Below are 20,211 nucleotides of genomic sequence, written 5' to 3'. Positions count from 1 at the left end.
AGCAATGTGATATGATAGGACCTATTTTTTTCTGCTTTGATTGTCTACATGGCAGTTAAGGAGCCCTGGTAGTGCAATGGTTAAACACTTATCTGCTAACTGAAAGGTCAGTGGTTGAAATCCATTCAGCAGCTCCATGGGAGAAAAGACCTGGCAATCTTCTCCAATAAAGATTACACCCTTGGAAACCCTATGGGGCAGTCCTACTGTGTCCTATTGGGTTGTTATGATTCAGAATGGACTCGATGCCACACAACAACATACAGCAATTGTAAGCTGCCCAAAACATATAAGGCAAATTTGTCTAATGACCCAACTAGAAAATAGGCATGAACCAGAGAGGTGGCTTCTAACCACAGTATCTTTGGGTCATATTTTGCTATCAAATTTATTGAAGGATTTCTAGTGTTTGTGAAAAAGCATACGCTAGAAGAAATTCATGTCAGAAAGATATTTTGGTTCCTTCCAAAACCCTTCCCTCAAAGAGGTGCCCAGTGGTTCCTCAAAAAATTAAACAGAATTACCATATGACCCAGCAGTTCCACTCCTAGGTATATAACCAAAAGAATTGAAAGCAGGGACTCAAACAGATGAACACCAAGGTGCATTGCAGCACTATTAACAACAGCCAAAAGGTGAAAACAACACAAATGTCCATCAACAGATGAATGGGTAAACAAATGTGTTATACATATATACAATGGAACAAAGGTGCCATCGAGGTGGTTCTGACTCACAGCGACCCTATATACCAGAGAACGAAACACTGCCCAGTCCTGCCCCATCCTCACATTGTTATGCTTGAGCCCATTGTTGCAGCTCCTGTGTCAATCTACCTTGTTGGGGGTCTTCCTCTTTTCTGCTGACCCTGTACTTTACCAAGCATGATGTCCTTCTCCAGGAACTGATCCCTCCTGGCAACATACCCAAAGTATGTAAGACGCAGCCTTGCCATCCTTGCTTCTAAGGAGTATTCTGGTTGTACTTCTTCCAAGACAGATTTGTTCATTCTTTTGGCACTCTATGGTATATTCCATATTCTTCGCCAATACCACAATTCAAAGGCGCCAATTCTTCTTCTGTCTTCTCTATTCATTCTCCGGCTTTCACATGCATATGATGCGACTGAAAATACCATGACTTGGGTCAGGCGCACCTTAGTCTTCAAGGTGACATCTTTGCTTTTCAACACTTTAAAGAGGTCCTTTGCAGCAGATTTGCCCAATGCGAGGCATCTTTTGATTTCTTGACTGCTGCTTCCATAGGCGTTGATTGTGGATCCAAGTAAAATGAAATCCTTGACAACTTCAATCTTTTCTCCGTTTATCATATTCCTTATTGGTCCAAAAAAAAAAAAAAAAAGACTACAACCCTGACGCACACCTTTCCTGACTTTAAACCAATCAGTATCCCCTTGTTCTGTCCAAACAACTGCCTCTTGATCTATGTAAAGGTTCCTCACGAGCACAATTAAGTGTTCTGGAATTCCCTGGGAATTCCAGGTCTTTGCATAGTCAATAAAATACAGGTAAACATTCTCCTGGTATTCTCTGCTTTCAGCCAGGATTCATGTGACATCAGCAATGATATCCCTGGTTCCATGATCTCTTCTGAAACCAGCCTGAAACTCCGGCAGTTCCCTGTGGATATACTGCTGCAGCCACTTTTGAATGATCTGCAGCAAAATTTTGCTTGCATGTGATATTAATGACATTGTTCGATAACTTCCCCATTCGGTTAGATCACCTTTCCTGGGAACAGGCACAAAGACGAATCTCTTCTAGTCGGTTGGCCAGGTAGCTGTTTTCTAAATTTCTTGGCATAGATGAGCGAGCACTTCCAGCGCTGCATCTGTTTGTTGAAACACCTCAATTGACATTCTGTCAATTCCTGGAACCTTTTTTTTCACCAATGCCTTCAGTGCACCTTGGACTTCTTCCTTCAGTACCATTGGTCCTGATCATATGCTACCTCTTGAAATGGTTCAGCGTCAACTAATTCTTTTTGGTATAATGACTCTGTATATTCCTTTCATCTTCTTTTGATGCTTCCTGCATCATTTAATATTTTCCCCATAGAGTCCTTCACTATTGCAATTCGAGGTTTAAATTTTTTCTTCAGTTCTTTCAGCTTGAGAAATGCCAAGTGCATTCTTCCTTTTTGGTTTTCTATCTCCATGTCTTTGCATGTGTCATTATAATACTTTACTTTGTCTTCTCAAGCCACCTTTTGAAATCTTCTGTTCTTTTATTTAATCATTTCTTCCTTGTGCTTAGCTGCGTGACATCTGACAGCAAGTTTCAGAGTCTCCTCTGATATCCATCTTGGTCTTTTCTTTCTTTCCTGCCTTTTCAATGACATCTTGCCTTCTTCACGTATGATGTCCTTGATGTCATTCCACAACTCGTATGGTCTTCGGTCAGTAGTGTTGAATGTGTCAAATTTTAATGGAATATTATTCAGCCATAAAAAAGAATAAAGTTCTGATATATGCTACAAATGCTTTCAGGGATGAACCCTGAAAACATTATGCTGAGTAAAATGTCATACACAAAAGGACAAATACTATGTGATCTTACATGAAATATCAAGAATATGCAAATGGTAGAGACAGGAAGCAGATTAGTGTTTACCAGGGACTGGGGGAGGGGAGAACAGGGAGTTACTGCGGATGAAAACGTTTTAGAAACAAATAGCAGTGATGGCCATACAACATTGTGAATATAATTAATGCCAAAGAATTGTACACTTAAAAATGGCAAATTTTATATTATATATATTTTACCACAATAAGAAAGGTGGGCAGGACCAGCTAGGAAGAAACAGGCACAGGGTTGCGTGCATGCCTCTCAGCACCCATGGGGAGTCCCCCTCTCAGCTCCACATGGCTCAGTGCCACCACTGAGGTGACAGCTGACCCCCAGTTGCTGGTCTGCTATCCCAGCTGGCCAGAGAAGAAGCACATTCTATAGCGGGGGCCAGAGGGTCTCAGTGTTTGCCTCTGCATCGTTATTTATTCACCAACAACCCTCCTTGGCTAGAACCCACCCCTGGGGCCACAGAGCAGACCAGTTCCAACAACACTGTTTAGCTGAAACCATTACTGTTGTTGCTGTCATTGTTAGGTGCCATGGAGTCGATTCCAACTCATAGCGACCTTATGCACAACAGAACAAAACACCACCCAGTCCCGCACCATCCTCCCAACATTCCTATATTTCAGCCCATTGCTGCAGCCACTGTTTCAATCCATTTAATTGAGGGTCTTCCTCTCTTTTGTTGACCCTCTATTTTACCAAGCAAGATGTCCTTCTTCAGGGACTGGTCCCTCCTGATAACACATCCAAAGTATACGAGACGAAGTCTCGCCATCCTAGCTTATAAGGAGTATTCTAGCTGTACTTCCTCTAAAACAGACTTGTTTGTTCTTCTGGCAGTCCACAGCATATTCAATATTCTCTGCCAACACCATAATTCCATGATACCAGAAGCCCAGTCACTCCCGGTGGCCTGACCTCCACACTGGACTTTGGGTCGAGGCCCACAGAACGATGGGTCTGGGCAAGGTCTTTTCACTCGGCTCCCCAGGACCACACCTGGGTAGAAGCAGCTGGCTGAGAAGCTGCCATCCTGGTCTTCTCCTTCCTAAACACATGCCTAAGGGGTACATCAACCTGGGTAGTAGCAACAGGGAAGTCCAGAGGGGTAAGGACCTTGAATTACAAGCTCAGGCTCCCTACTCAATCCAGAAGGACATAGAATGAGGGATATCATTGCTGATGTCAGATGGATCTTGGCTGAAAGCAGAGAATACCTGAAAGATGTTTAATGTGTGGATCATAACAAATTATGGATAACATTTTCTATGAATGCGAATTCTAGAACATTTAATTGTGCCACATGAAAGCTGTACATAGACCAGGAAGAAGCTATTCAAACAGAACAAGAAGATACTTTGTGGTTTAAAATTGGAAAAGGTGTGCAGCAGGGTTGTATACTTTAACCTTAATTATTCAATTGTCTGATAAACAAATAATTTGAGAAACTAGGCTATACGAAGAAGAACAAGGCATCAGGATTGGAGGAAGACTCATTAACAACCTGTGATACGCAGATGACAGAACCTTGCTTGTTGAAAGTGAATAGGACTTGAAGCACTTGCTGATGAAGGTCAGTATGGATTACACCTGAAAGTAAAGAAGATGAAACTTCTGCACCAATAATCAACATCATGATAAATGGAGAAGAAATCGAAGTAGTCGAGGATTTCATTCTACTTGGATCAACAATCGACATCCATGGAAGCAAAGCCCCGGAAATGAAGCAACATATTGTATAGGGCAAATCTGCTGCAAAATACCTCTTTAAAGGGTTCAAAAGCAAAGATGCCACTTTTACTACCGTGAGTCAGAATCAACTTGACAGCAATGGATTTTATGGGCCTGACCCAAGCCATGGTCTTTTCAATCGCCTCATTTGCACGCAAAAGCTGGACAGTAAAAAAGGAAGACAGAAAAAGAACTGATGCGTTTGAACTCTGGCGTTGTCAAAGAATATTGAATATACCATGGACTGCCAGAAGAATGAGCAAAAACAGTCTAGTAGAAATACAACCAGAATGTTCCTTAGAAGCAAGGACAGTGAGATTTCAGCTCACCTACTTTGAGCATGTCCTCAAGAAAGACCAATGGCTAAAAGAACATCATGCTTGGTAAACCAGAGGGTCAGTGAGCACAAGGAAAATCTTCCATGCGATGAATTGACCCAACAGCCCCCAAAATGGACTCAAACATGCCAGTGATCACTAAGGCAGCACAGGACCCAGCAACACTTCATTCTGTTATACTTAAGGTCACCATGTGTTAAAGCCAACTCATGGCAACTAACAACAATATGTAGCACTTAAGATGTGGCAGACAAAATGATAATCACTCTGCATACTTTGTTTCATATATTCCTGTCATCAATTCTACACTGTATCTATTATTCCCATATTATTCCTATTATTCCCATTTCTGAGCTCAGAGAGTCTCAACTAACTAATCTGCCCATATTCACACAACTGTGAGCCCATTTTCTCGGCCACTGTATTTGCCTTAGAGACACACTATGCTAAACCTATTCAGATCTAAAATTTAATAATTTCTGCACAAAAATTCACAATAAAAAGTTGCTGTTATCTAATTATCTATAGAGTGGATAGATACAAAAACAGTTTCATATTTTTTTTTTTAATGTATTTGACTTGGTTTAGTTTAAAATAAAAATTCTTCTGTATACACCCTGTATGTATTGTCTTAGTCTCCTAGGGCCACTACCACAAAAAACCACAAAGTGGGTGATTTTAATGAACAGGAAGTTATTGTATCACAGTTCTGGAGGCTAGAAGTCCAAACCAGGGTCTCAGCTGTGTTGATTCCTTCTATGGGCCTCTTTCCTAGTTTCTATTCTGGTGGTTGCCGGCAATCCTTGGTGATCCTTTGCAGCTTATAACTGCATCTTCTCGTGTGTGTGTGTGTGTGTGTGTGTGCGCGTGCATGTGCGCGTGTGTTTGTGTGTGTTAGTGTGTGCCTGTGGGTGTCTGTGCGTGTGTGTGTGTGTGTGAGTGTCTGTGTCAGTAATCTCCTTTACAAAATACCACTCAGAAGGGATTAGGCTTAGGACCCACCCTACTCTGGTATGACTTCGTTAAATCCAAAAAAAAAAACAGTGCCATTGAGTCAATCCCAACTCATAGTGACCCTATAGGACAGAGTAGAACTGCCCCACAGAGTTTCCAAGGAGTGCCTGGTGGATTCTAACTGCCGACCCATAGCACTTAACCACTAAGCCACCAGGGTTCCCTTCATTAACATAACAAAACAAAAACCCTATTGCCAAACAGGGTCGCATTCACAGGTACAAGGATTAGGGCACCAGCGTATCTTTTTGGTGCCAGGATCCAATCCACAACACACAGACACCCTGGGATGTTGATGAGAGCAATCCTAGAAGCACGGTGGGTGGCTGACAGAAGGAGGCCTCCCGTGAAGAACTTGTGGCACAATTACCAAGTAGCTGAGACTGACGGAAAGATCCAGAGCCTCTGTGGGAATGGTTCTTGGAACAATTTCCCTTACCCTGGAGAAACTTTGTTTATTTACTTGATTTTTAAATTTATTAAAGAAATTTTAAAATTTATTTCTCTACTCGATTTTTTAAAAGTGGATGCCAACCCAATTTCAATTAGTTTCAATTTAATTTTTGCTCCTACCCTAGAGAGTTAATATTTTTTATGAGTACCTGCTTGGAAACATTCAATTTGAGAACCATGAAAGAGAGCTCCTTTCTCAACCAAACCTGCTGTAGAGTCAATTCCAACTCATAGCAACCCTATAGGACAGAGTAGAACTTCCCCATAGGGTTTCCAAGTAGCGGCTGGTGGATTTTAACTGCTGACCTTTTGGTTTGCAGCTGAACACTTAACCACTCCACCACGAGGGCCCCTATTTCTTGATAGATGTCAGCAAAACATTGCTTTAAGTTAAAAAAAAAAAAGTCATTACTTGTAAACGTACAAACGGGTACCTCCCCAATCCCTTACCCCATAAATGTGCCCCAATCAATCTTCAGAACAGAGGCTCTGGCTCTTGGCCACCTCTGTTTAGGTTTCATGGGCATCGACTTCCTCCCTCCCTGCCCTGCGTGCGTGGGCTCCAGACACATGCTTTCTTTCATCCAGTGTCACTTGGTGTGGCCAGCTGGCAGAGGCCATGAAATCAGAGCTGCCCTGTGCGTAGGCAGGGCAAACACATTCACCGAGAACAGGCATCTGAGACGGGAGGCAACGGGAGGTGCTGTCAGCTGGCGGAGAAGGAGCATACAGACAGTGGGGTGCTCTGGGAGGGGGGTCATCACACACCCAGGTGGGAGCACAGGCTGCCTTCTCCAAGTGCTGTCCTGACAACAGGCGTCTGCCTTCTCTCAGGAAGGTGCAAGCCCCTCAGCCTTGCTAGCTCATGGGGATTTGGGCTCTCATCCCAGAAACCTGACAACACCCGACATCAGAAACGTTCAAGCCAAAGGACTTGGTTAAACCCAAACTGCTTCACAGTTCACATTGTCCCAAGAACCAGAGCCAGTGCCCTTCTCTGTTTATGTCCATCTGTCCAGCAGTGGACCATCCAAGGCGCCACCCCATGTAGCTCTTAGAAAGGCTTTATTTGGCTCTCTCATATGGAGCGACACTTTGCTAATGGCATTTAATAGAAAGCCATGGTTTTACCCAATCTACTCCATGTTATATCGAGGGCACTGGGTCTGGGTCCGGGTACTCCATGTTGTACGAGCAGTAATAAAACAAACACTCTCAAACGAGCCACTAAAGCTGCTGCCAGGAAAACCGCATTTCAAAGTATGATATGCTAATTGAAGTCTCTATGCGAAGCTCTACATTACCAAGCCAAGAAAAATTAAACAATTCTCTCTCTGCATAAGCCCAAACCAAACCAACTGCCGTCAAGTCAACGTCAGCTCACGGCAACCCCACGTGCGTTGGAGTAGAACTGTGCTCCACAGGGTTTCAGCGGCTGATTTTTGGAAGTAGATCACCAGGCCTTTCTTCTGAGGCACGCCTGGGTGTATTTAAACTGCCAGCCTTTTGGTTAGTAGCCAAGCAACTTAACCATTGGCACCACCCAGCGACTCCTTATCTTAACATAAAACCGTTGCCGTCGAGTCGATTCCAACTCACGGTGACCCTATAGGACAGAGTAGAACTGCCGCATAGAATCAAGCTCTTTAACCACTGTGCCACCAGAGCTCCCTTACCTCAACATACAACTGTTAAAATAGTTACCAAACCAAGAATGGAGCCCTGGCAGCACAGTGGTTAAGAGCGCAGGCTGCTAACCAAAAGGTCGGCAGCTCAAATCCACCAGCTGCTCCTTGGAAACCCTATGGGGCAGTTCTACTCTGTCCCATAGGGTCGCTATGAGTACTAGTCGACTCGATGGCACACAATGACAACAACAAACCAAGAATAATAAAGCACTACAATGGACTGGGTGGGAGAAGGTTATCACCGGAATAGTCAACATTCTTAGGGGGAGCAGATTTAACTTCTCACATTATTTCAAATCTCCAAGCTTTACCTCTGCCCTATGTTCTAAGAAACAAGAAAACAGTCTCCCACACTCATTTTTTGGTCTTACGACAATAAAAATCACCGGGGTTAACAACCAAATTCGTAAAAGCAATGTTCTATACCCCCTCAACAGATGCACTCTTATTAGGATAACTTTAAGATACCTAAATGTTGCCACAGTTCAAGGATGAACAATCAGAAAAGTGAGAGAAAAGTGAGTGGGTATGGATGGGTTTAGAAAATTTTGACTTCAGTTTTCCATAATGCTGCTTAAGTCTCCAGCCCCCACCAAACCCCAAAACCAAACCAACTCAGAGTGACCCTATAGGACAGGGTAAAACTGCCCCGTAGAGTTTCCAAGGAGCACCTGCGGGATTCGAACTGCTGACCTCTTAGTTAACAGCTGTAGCACTTAACCACTATGTCACCAGGGTTTCCCCAGCTCCTACAAAAAAAAGTCAGTGTTAAAACAGAAAGTTGGAGACTCACTTGTCCCTCAGCCATCTCCTTTGCTTCTGCCCTAGAATGATCCTAAAAGGAAGGGCCAGTGTCTCCTAAGACTATCCCATATGATAGCAGAACAGTCACCCCTGTAGTGGCAGTAGTCCTATTCACAATGTTGTGTGACCATCACCCCTGACAGAAACTCAGTACTCCTTAAACAATAACTCCCCATTCCCCCTTACCCGAGCCCCAAACCCCAAAAAAACAAACCCACTGCCGCCAGGTCGATTCCAGTTCATAGCAACCTTATACCCACAGAGACCCTAGGGGACAGAGTAGAACTACCCCATAGGGTTTCCAAGGAGTGGCTAGTGGATTTGAACTGTCAACCTTTTGGTTAACAGCTGAGCTCTTAACTACTGCACCACCAGGGCCCCCCCTCCCCGTGGCCCCAGGTAACCACTAATGTACTTCCTGTCTCTGCACATTTGCCTCTTTCAGATATTTCATGAGTGGGGTCACATGATATTTGTCCTTTTGTGTCTAACTTACTTCACTCAGCATAATGTTTTCAAGGTCCATCCATGTCATAGCGTGTATCACAACTTCATTCCTCTTTATTGTCGGGTAATATTCCACTATGAAACGCTTCACATTTTGTTAACCCATTCACCTCTTGGTGGACACTTGGGCTGTTCCACCTTCTGGCTGTTGTGAATAGTGCTGCAATGAACACTGATGTACAAGTATCTGTTTGAGTCCCTGCTTTCAATTCTTCTGGGTATACACCTAGGAGAGGAATTGGTGGATCATATGGTAATTCTCTGTCTAAATTTTTGAGGAACCACCAAACTGTCTTCCACAGTGGCTGCACCCTTTGACATTCTCACCATCAACGGACGAGGGTTCACATTTGCCCACATAGGATCCCAGTGTTTTTAAGTGTTCAACAATAATCACCACGCTCACTACCTAGCTTTCCTTTTTAACTTCCCCAAATGCGGTTATTAAAGTTCAAGTATCGAGTAACCTCATGCACGTTCTGTGGGGGGCGGGGGGGGGTGCTATGTTAGGCCCGTATACCTGCACAATTTAAATGCAAGGATTTTTAAAAGAAATCTTATTGACTGATCGACTTTCTTCAGAGCCCTAAGCTGCACTCCTCATTACTTTATTGTCATGCAAGTAACAGTCCCGAAGTTCTTTGACTCTGAGCCCAAGCACGAAGAAGTAAATCAAGGGCTCAAGAATCCTTTAAAAGCTGTGTTGCTGATCTCTCGCCCAGATAAGACAGGATTAGCCATTATTTGACATGCTCTCCAGTCATCTGTCATCATAAAAAGCTGCACCAAAAACCTTAGGGAACTTCTGTCTTCTCACAGACTATAAACAAATGTCCTTTCCTGGTTCTGCTTTACAAAAGGAAAATGAGGAAGGACGTTGGAAAGGCTTTATTTTGTCTTGAAAGCTATGCAGTGTCTGCTCACTCCGCTGTGGGCTGAAGGGTCCATCACTGTCCTTCCCCACTGCTGAGGCCAGGTGTCCCCCAGGCCCTCACTGGCTCCCAGGCCTCTGTCCAGCCACCCTGAGAGCACTCGGTTGGCGGCTCCAGTGTGCTGCCGATGCCATGACAGCTGAAAAGCTTCCACTGCAGAGAGGACATCAGCTCCTAAATATGACGATCCTGAGGAGCCAGCCACCTGTCCTTCCAGATCTTTCTTGCTCCAGGTCACATCCTCCAAGCAAGGTTTCTGCAGACGCCAGATCCGTGTGCGGCTCAGAGTCCTGCGTGCAAAGCGTGGGCCTGTTTGTTCTCCTAACCTGGAGCCTGCAGTGGGAATTTCCACGGGGCTGACCACCCGATGATCTGCCTGGGGGTCCGGAGGAGGGGGCAGCTGGGGTCTGCATTGTAAGGCATTAAGAAGCTGGGCTGTTGGGGACGCGGGCTTTTTTCTATGAAGGTTAACTTTAGGCTTGGCCCAGCCAAAATGATAAAAGGGGTTATATTTGACGCTCACTCCCTTTCTCATGCACTTATTAATTTAATCATAAATGCTTAGTAGGCACTGTGTAACTTAATCACAGGAATCCCTGGGTAGCAAAAATGATGAAGCACTTGGCTACTAGCCAAAAGGTTGGCAGTTCAAACCCACCCAGAGGTGTCCCGGAAGACGGGCCTGGCAATCTGCTTCTGAAAGGTCACAGGTTTGGAAACCCTACACAGCAGTCCTACTCTGATACACTTGGGGTCACCATGAGTCGGAATCGACTCAGGGGCAGCTAACAACAACTACAATTTAATTACAAATATTTACTAAGCACTGAGTTAGACAATGGAGAGACAGTCTCCGCTCATAGGAAATGTCTAGTCTGATAAGGGAGGCAGCAGCGCAGGGTCAGCACATTGTGAGGAGCTGTTGAGCAGAGGAGGGAAGCCAAGCTCAGCCCAGGGTGGGGTGCGGGAGGCAGGAAGGTCTTCCTAGAACAGGTAACTCTGAGTCAAAAGGTAAAAAAGAAGCTTCCACATGAAGACAGATGAAAGAAAGGCACTTCAAGGAAAGGAAGGACTTGTATAGGCACCCAGAAGAGTCAGACCTGCCCCTCACAATCTGAGGGGCTGGAGTGCTGGTGCCTTGGGGAAGAAAGGAGACACCAGCCAGGCAGAGCCATATGGCTGGGGGTGAGACTGAGGGTGGATTGTCTTGAAGGTTCCAGCTTCCCAATTTATCAGGTGCCTGCAGCCCTGCCATCTTCTCCCCACTAAGCTGTTGTATTAGTCAGGGGAGGCCGACAGGAAGAGCTGTAACAAACACTGCCCCTTCCTCCCCCAGTCTCAGTGGTTTAACGCAAAAAGTTCATTTCTCATTTATTTTCTCTCCCATGCAGATTGATGGAGCAGGTGCGGACCCACTCCTCACAGTCTTCCAGAAACCTAGCTCATTCCTTCTGAGGACCCCACCACCCTCTGGGGCTCTGGGGTCCTCGGCCGGCAGGAGCTCATTCCTTCTGAGGACCCCACCACCCTCTGGGGCTCTGGGGTCCTCGGCCGGCAGGTGCAAGAAGAAGAAGTGTGAGAAGCATGGACTTAAGTAAGGTGGTCTAGGCTCCAAGCCCGGAAGTGCCATGTGTCGCTTCTGCCAACACCACTGACCAGAACTCCGTCACATGGCCCCTCTAACTGCAAGTGAGGAAGTGGGAAATATAGCCTAACCATGTGCCTCCCCCCAAAAAGGAGACGTGCAGTATTCCCTGGTGGCCCAGTGGTTAAGAGCTCAGCTGCTAACCGAAAGGTTGGCAGTTTGAATTCACCAGCCGCTCCCTGGGAACCCTGTGGGGGCAGTTCTACTCTGTGCTACAGGGTCCCTATGAGTTAGAATCAACTCAGCAGCAACGGGTTTGTTTTTTTTATTTTTAAATGTGAATTTATTAATGATTTATTGTGCAATAGCAGGGATCAGCCAGCTATAGTTCCAGGGTCAATCTGGTTCGAAATCTGTTTCCTGTACCTCCCAGCTCAAGAGTTTTTACTTGTCAACAGGAACCCTTTTTTTTCTGAGTGCCACCTATGGCAAGGCACAAGGATGGGCACTTGGCATACATTCTGTCAGACCAATCACTAAGGCAGGTGTCATTATACCCATTATAGAGCTGAGAAAACTGAGACTCAGGAGATTCAGTGAGTGCCCTTGTAGTTGATATACAGAGAAGCTGGGATTTAGGCCCAGATTTACCTGACTCCAAAGGGCACGTGTGGCCTTTCCACTACACCAAGCTGCCTCCTGCCAAGAGTCCTTATTCCAAAAATCACAGACGCACAGGTCCTCTCTCCTGGATACCCTGTTCTGTTGTGCCCCCTTTCTATGCCCAGACCTCCACTCTCAGGTTTACCAAGGTTCCCAGGGAGGGTGGTTCAGTTGTGGACTCCCTTCCACGCACCCCCAATCAGTTACAGGATTTTACTATCAGTTGTCCACCCCCAGGGAGCTCAAAGCTCTCTGAAAATGAATACCAGCATCCATCAGACAGAGTCTGGGTCTCCTGCCTTGAGGTAAAGGGATGAGGCTTCAGACCCAGCATCTATGGAGCATGGCTGGGGTAGGTTAACCACAAATCTGGCAGCTCCAGTCGCTACTCACATCACATCAAACTGCCTGACCTACCACCCACCATCTCTCCATGTGTGGTCACTGGACCACCTGCATGGCCTCAGATGCTTGGGAAAAAAGAAGATTTCTGAGCCTCACCCTTGATCCTCTGATACCAAATCTGCAGTGGGATCCAGGAATGCAAACTGACCACTGCCCCAGCGAGCACTCAGCAAACAACCCAAATGAAATGACGAAGACCAGAGAATGTGATAACGCCCAAATGAAACAATGAAGAAGACAAGAGAATGTAATAACACACAAATAAAACGACAAAGATGAGAGAATGTGATAACACGCAAATGAAACGACAATGAAGATGAGAGGATAATAAGGCCCAGATGAAATGATGGTTAAGACAACAGAGTGTCATAACGTCCAGATGAAATGATGAAGACGAGAGTGTGATAACACCCAAATGAAATGACGATGTAGATGAGAGTGTGATAACAGAACCTCCTTACCCTGTGAGGCTGAGGTGAAGGTCAACGTGCACCTGCCCGGATTTCACCCTCAATCCAGCCAGAAGAAGGCGCCTTCACATCTAGCACCCCTTCTTCACACTAGTGTCTCACTGCAATGCTCCCTGCCAAGCCATGAATTCACAAGAGAAAGAACCATGCTCAGCTTTGTACCCTCAGCCTAATCAAAAGAAAGCTGGAGCCACTAATGTAATTAATATAATGTCAGACAAAACAGACATAAAGACAGAATCCCTGCACCATAATAAAAGGTTCATTTCACTACGAAGATTTTTTTTAATTCTAAATTTGTATGTATTTACATCTAATAAAATTTCCTCAACATACATAAACAAAAGAATATGCTAGAAATACAAGGAGACACTGACAAAACCTATCAACATAATGGCAGATTTCACTGTTCTTCTTTAATAACTGATAGACCAAGCAGATGAAAATAGAGATATCAGAATATATTTTAATAGCACAATTGACAAGCTTCAAATATCGGACATCTATAAAATCCTGCAGAGTCACTGGGTGGTGAAAACAGTTAACGCATTCAGCTGCTAACCAGAAGGTTGGAGGTTCGAGTCCATCCAGAAGCTTCTTGGAAGACAAGCCGGGTGATCTACTTCCAAAAAACCCGTCATTGAAAGCATCATGGAGCACAGTTCTACGCTGACAGGCATGGGGTCGCCATGAATCAAAGCTGACTCGATGGCAACTAGGTTTTCGTTGTTTTTTAAAAAGTAAAATTATGCAGCCAATAACTAAAGACCACACAGTCTTCTTAAGCACAGATGGCTCTTACAAGGCCACACAGCAAGCTTCAAAAAAATTCAAAGAACTGATACCATACAGACCACATTCTCTGACCATACTGCAGTTAAATTAGAAATCAATGATAAAAAGATGAAAATATTTGAAATATAAAAATAAGCATCTAAGTAAATCATGGGTCAAAAAGAAATAATAGTGAAAACTAAAAATACTGAGAATGGAATAATAATTAAAAGAGACATTTTAAAACTTCTTGGGTACAGTCAAAGCAATACATAAAAGGAAATTTATAGTTTTAAATATTTATCTAGAAAGGCTGGAAATAATTCAGCTAAGCATCCAATTTAAATTGGAAAAAGCACACCAAAAATAACCTCAAAAAACTAGAACAAATAATAAAGAGGAAGAATTAATGAAATAGGAAGCAAACAATGTCACAGTCATTCTCTGAGGCAATAATAAAACAGACATTCTTTTGGTGACATTGATTCAGCTCCAAAAGAGGAACCAGAAACCAGCTGCCGTTGGGTCAACTCCGACCCAGAGTAGAACAGTGCTCAATAGGGTTTTCGACATTAAGAAATCAAACGACGTATTGCACTGGGTAAATCTGCTGCAAAAGACCTCTTGAAAGTGTTAAAGAGCAAAGATGTCACTTTGAGGACAAAAGTGGACCTGACTGAAGCCATGGTACTTTCAATCGCTTTGTATGCATGCGAAAGCTGGACAATGAATAGGAAGACCAAGGAATTGATGCCTTTGAATTATGGTGTTGGAGAAGAATATTCAATGTGTCATGGACTGCCAGAAGAATGAACAAATCTGTCTTGGAAGAAGTACAACCAGAAGGCTCTTTAGAAGCAAGGGTGGCAAGACTTCGTCTGATGTAGTCTGAACACGTTATCAGGAGGGACCAGTTCCTGGAGAAGGACATCAGGCTTGGTAAAGTACAGGGTCAGCAAAAAAGACAAGACCCTCAACGAGAGGGACTGACACAGTGGCTGCAACAATGAGCTCAAACATAACAACGATCATAAGGATGGCGCAGGACCGGGCAGTGTTGCATTCTGTTGTATGTAGGGTTGCTGTGAGTAGAAACCAACTTGACAGAACCTAACAACAACAGATAATCAGGCCTGTCTTCTGAGGTGCCTCTGGGCAGACTTGAACTTCTAACCTTTCAGTTAACAGCTTAGCACATAAGAGAGTGAGGCTATAGAAAAAAAAAAAACGACATTAGAAAAAAAGCAATACGAAAGTAAGGCCTCTCCTCAGTGCCCACAGCAGATCAGAAACTCGGCCTAGCCTAAAAAATTCAGTCTGCTTAAACTTTCTTCTCCAGTGTCTACACAACGCAATCGTGGGTTTAATAACTATGAGAGAGGGTGATGGTGGCATGGATGTCTGTGCTTGGCCCTCCAGTTGTCTGTATGTCTTGGAATGGCTTTGTGAGAAGCCACAGTGTCACATGACACTTGCAGACAACCCTGGGAACAAATCAGCCACCACCCTCTCCAGTGGGGCAGTTCCATCCCTCACGCTGCCTTTCCTTTTATTCTGGGAGAGAAATGATCTGGGAAAGAAAAACAAGGGCCAGTCGGTCTATTTTTAAAAGGTGTTCTAAAGCCTGGTTCCTTGTGAGAATTGGAAAGAGGCTCTTTTTTTTTTTTTTTTTTTTCCACCCATGATATACTATCAACCTTTAAAAGTTCTAACATCCATTTTGAACATGTTTTTTCCTGGGCAAGTTGAAATGTCCAAACTATTGAAATACTCAGGGGTGAGGCTCTGTCTCACATCTCTGCATTACCTCAAGCTTGATTCTCCCCAAATGTCTGGCCACCAGATAAGGCTGAGAGTCCGAAATTAGGAAAGTCTATATTGAAGAAGTTAAATGCAGGCAAACAAAACAAACAAACAAACAAAAATCCACTGCCTTGAAAGGAAAACAACTAAGAAAAGCACGTGGGGGCATTAGATGGATGCCATCCTGCCACACGCACTCAGCGTTGGCCTCTGACTTAACTCCTCAGAGCGGTTTAGCTTTGTAAGATACCAAGAGGGTGGACGGGGCTTCTGTGACCAATTTTCTCCTCTCGCATCAAGAAAAAAGAGAACCACTCCCACAGAATGAAAGCCAGGCTCCCTCCTCCAGCTGCTACTGACTGTTCCTCCTGATTGTGGGTCCTGATGCCGTGAAACGGAACAGACTGGCATGCTGGCCAGAGAACCACGATCATGACAAAATAAATACAGAGGTTCAACAAGGCTCCCTGAAGGTTTCGAGATGTGAGTCATATGGGTGTCATGTTTTGTGGACCCACCAATTTGCAATGAAGACCCATGAGCTGAATCGTCTTTGGCTACATACAAGCTGTGGGACCCTGCAGGTTCTATACCATCTTGCCTCCAGTTCCTTCTCTAGACAGCCAGGACAATGGCACAGCCCTCACAATGGCACAAGGACAAAATCAATCATATGGAGGTGCTTTGGAATCTGGTCAGCCCTTCCACCTTTTAAACTCTTCCAGTGAATCTCTTCCATGCCTCATATGTCAGATTTCAAGTCTATAAAAATACACTGGGTACACAGTGGTAGCTGAAGACATAACTATAGTTGCTTTAATCACTCTGTCAGTTTGAAAGAGTAAACTATTTGGATCATACTCAAAACCAAAGACAGCGAGATATTAGCCCCACCGAACTCTGAAAGAGAATGGGTTGTTTTGGATGGCTGAAATTCCGGATAGAAGGGGGTTTTCATCTCAACAATCGAAACGTGAAGCACGAACAAACCAGAAGAAGCTAACTTTTGGGGATAAAAAGCTCTTCAATATATCTGATAAGACTGTCTATGAATTGGGACACCCCAAACATCATGACACTGTCCCTGGGTGACTTTTGATCACAGTTCTGAGCACACTGGACAGTCACATCATTGCTGAGGACACTGGTGGCATCAGTAAGGCTATAAAGGCCTTACATCAACCTCTTAATTCACAGACGAGAAGGCTAAGATCTTTGGGGACAGAGCCAGAGCCCAGGTCTCTGACTTCCCACCCCTCTATGCTGCCTTTCAGGAGCTCCTGACCCTCATAAGACCACCTGTCCCTCCATGAAATAACCCCAGAAGGCTGAGCTTCTAAAGTATCTGTCTGGACGTTAACCTACAGCTTTTTATGTCTCCTTCCTTTGACGTCGCCGATCATGTTCACTCAGCAAATGCCACTCAAGTTTGTGTGCATTTTAAGGCCCATTTTATTCTTCATTTGAGGTTTAAATGTCTTCAAAAATCGGTGTCTGCTCTCCAAGTGGACTCTCTTGGTTCACCTGGGAAGTAAGCACTAGCACCCCTGCTGAGTGGAACAGAGAGAGCCACCTGAGGCATAAACTCCAGAGAAGGACAAGTGACAAGGCACCTTTCCTAGTCTACAACTTACCATCTCCCCTGTGAAATCCCTGACAAGACCCCCACTGTTTACAAAGCAGTCCCGAGAATTACCTGGGGACTATGTAGACATCAAAGGCACCAATACACACACACACATGTTGTTTCCCTGGGGCTGACATATGATTTTATCTCTGCATAATGTACTAACACACCCACACAGGGTGTTAGAGAACAGCACACGACCTCAAAGATCTAAAACCCAGCTCAAGAGAGATGAAGGCACAAGACAAAAGAACACCATTAATGGTGGTAGAAAAGGCACTCCTAACTCCTAATTCATGGAGCCCTGGTGGTGCAGTGGTTAAGTGTTTGGCTGCTAACCAAAAGGTCGGCAGTTCAAATCTTTCAGCTGCCCTTGAAAACTCTATGGGGCAGTTCTACTCTGTCCTGTAGGATCACTATGAGTCGAACTGACTCCACCGGCAATGGATTTGGTTTGGTTTTAACTCCTAATCCAGTTTTCTGAAGAAAGGCCTGGGGTCCTACTTCCAAAAGATCGCAGGCATTGAAAAACCTATAGAGTACTGTTCTACTGCGAAACACATGGGGCGGCTGCGAGTGGGAAACGACTGGACAACTGACAGGTAACCTAGTGTTTTGCCGTTATTCACATATGTGCTTAAAAAATGTTGGTTATGACAATAAATGAGACAACATTTTATTTGCCCAATTTACCTGAGGATAATCAATGATTTTTTAAAAAATTAAATTGAGCTATGAGTTAAGTTCAATGAAACCGCTCACCCCTGTGACCCCTGTTCACCGGAATCAGTTTCTGGCTGATTATTACAAAGTGACTGTGCTCAGTTGTTGAAACTCAAAATGATGCAAGCTACCAGCTCAGCAAAGGCGCAGAACCAGGGTCCTCGTTCACCAAAAGTCACCTGGTGACCAGGAACCAACCACTAACCCCCAAATGCACTGCCTGCCCAAAGGTATCCAACAAAAAGCGGGATCTCGCCCACCCTGCCCCGACCGGCCATCACCCGAAAACAGGGGTTCACTCAGTAAATGGGGTCCACTTTCTAAAGACACAGGCTTTTAACGCTCCTGCTGGGTTCCTGTGCTTTCTTAGCAGGAAGAAATGGAAACTCTTATCCAATACCTCAGCTTTCCCAACTTCCCTCAGATGTTCTTTGTCCCAGAATGGTTTGACCAAAACCATCCCCTGAGAGGCCTCGACCTCTGTCCCCGTGCATTTCGGATCATTCCTTTAGGCAACAGAAAAGTTGTGCGTTTTCCTTTCCTTTGCCCTCTGGAGACACGTGGCTTGTCCCAGACCTCTGCGTTCTCTCCAATGAGCCTACCATCATTTCCGACCGCCGCCCAAACATATCAGAGAGAGACATGAATAGCACTGGGTGCTTTCGGTGATTCTTGGGAACGGATGTGCTTGGAACTTGGAATCTTTAACACCCTTCCTTCACACCTGAAACCCAAGCATCTCACTAGCATTACAAAGGAAAAGAAAGGCACTTCCCAGGCGTTTCCGAGGCCGCACTTAAGAGTGTGGCCTTCACGCCAGCGGTACCCAACGGCGCCCAACTGGTCCCTTTTTCCACGGACCTTCCCAGGTGGTAACTCCCCGCCCTTCTCCCAGGCGGGAGCGGCGCGCACCGCAGGGCACCTGAGAGCCGCTGGTTTGCTCCCCGCCGGGCCTTACCTCGCTGACGATGGTGGAGTGGGACTGCGCGTAGCGCCAGCCGCCGTGGCAAGGCACTAGGGGCGCCGAGCGGTTGGGGAAGGCGGCAAGCGGGTCGAGGCAGCTGAGCGCGCCGGGAGCGGCGGTGGCGAGGCTGGCGTTGGCGGCCTCCAGGAGGTAGCGCTCACAGCGGCCGTCGCCGCCTCCCTCCGGGGGCGCGGACCCAGGGTGCGCGGGCGCAGTGCGGTTCCACTCCTCCTCTGCGCTCCAGCCGCAGCGCTCTGCCAGCGCTGCGGCGCTCGGCCCCCGGCACCAGTAGTGGTCGGGCCGGGGGCCCAGGAAGACCACGCCGACGAAGAGGAAGGCGAAGGTGACGCCGGTCAGGCACAGAAGCAGGAACACGCGCCGCTGGAAGCGCCCGAACTCGCCGGCCTGCTGCAGCACCTCATCGAACGCGGGCATGGTGGCCCCGTCGCGCTCCGACGGCGGCCAGGCCGGGCCGCGCTCCGAGGGCGATCAGACCCCGCCGAGCGCGCCTGGCCTTAGTGCCCGCGGGTCGCCGCCGCCGCGCGCTGCGCCCGCCTCCCGCCCCACCTACCTCCAGCCGGGCGCCAAGCCAGCACCGCCGGTCCTCTGCCCCACGGGGCCCGCGCCTTCCGCGGCGCCCCCAGACGCCGCGTCCTCAGGCCCCGCGGGGGGCTAGCGATGCTGGGCCGGATTCTGAGTCTTGGCCGCACGCCGCCGCCCTCCCGGCCTTCCCCGACCACGGGAGCCCCCGACGCGCGCCAGGGGCCGTGCCCGGGACTGGGAGTGACGGGCACAGCTCGGCCTAGAGCCGAGCTCCATTCGATGCCTGCCAGCAGCCTGCTCTGCAAGCCGGCCCTGATTGGGTTCCAGAAAAAGTTCCAGGGTCACCCACGGGTCCCGGTGCTTCTCTAACCTAATCGCTCCTCGGCGCGATCGCAGCCCCAGGGCGACCCACGCGAGCACCGGGCTGCGAGGACCACCTGGTCCTGTGCCGGTGCCGGTTGTGCGCGCCCTTGCAGCCCTGCAGCTCAGCTCCGCAAACAGGGTTGGGCCTTCTTCGGTCAGCGCTCAGCACATACCCTTGACTGGTTACCCAGCGGGGTTAGATTTGGCGACATCTCAGGGACTGTGTA

At 46.4% G+C, this 20,211-nt stretch overlaps 1 protein-coding gene across 4 annotated transcripts in view; it reads right to left on the bottom strand.

Moving 5' to 3' along the window:
* The window catches only part of SLC22A3 (solute carrier family 22 member 3), a 120,205-nt gene extending 100,580 nt beyond the window's left edge, over nucleotides 1-19,625 (bottom strand). For 3 of the 4 annotated variants that reach the window (XR_007519768.1, XR_007519767.1, XM_049905047.1), the window contains exon 1: nucleotides 19,073-19,624. Coding sequence is in view for 2 of the 4 variants with exons in the window: in XM_049905047.1 (XP_049761004.1) it covers nucleotides 19,073-19,513 (441 nt within the window). In the remaining 2 variants the exon portion in view is untranslated. Of the gene's footprint in view, nucleotides 1-19,072 lie in introns of all 4 variants that reach the window. The other variant, XM_049905041.1, reaches the window with a different exon arrangement.
* Between the last annotated feature and the right edge of the window lie 586 nt (nucleotides 19,626-20,211).

The sequence above is a fragment of the Elephas maximus genome, chromosome 1, assembly GCF_024166365.1.
Source record: "Elephas maximus indicus isolate mEleMax1 chromosome 1, mEleMax1 primary haplotype, whole genome shotgun sequence".
Classification (NCBI taxonomy): Eukaryota; Metazoa; Chordata; class Mammalia; order Proboscidea; family Elephantidae; genus Elephas; species Elephas maximus.
Note: the sequence above shows the minus strand (reverse complement) of the source record. Positions and strands in the feature narration are given on the sequence as shown.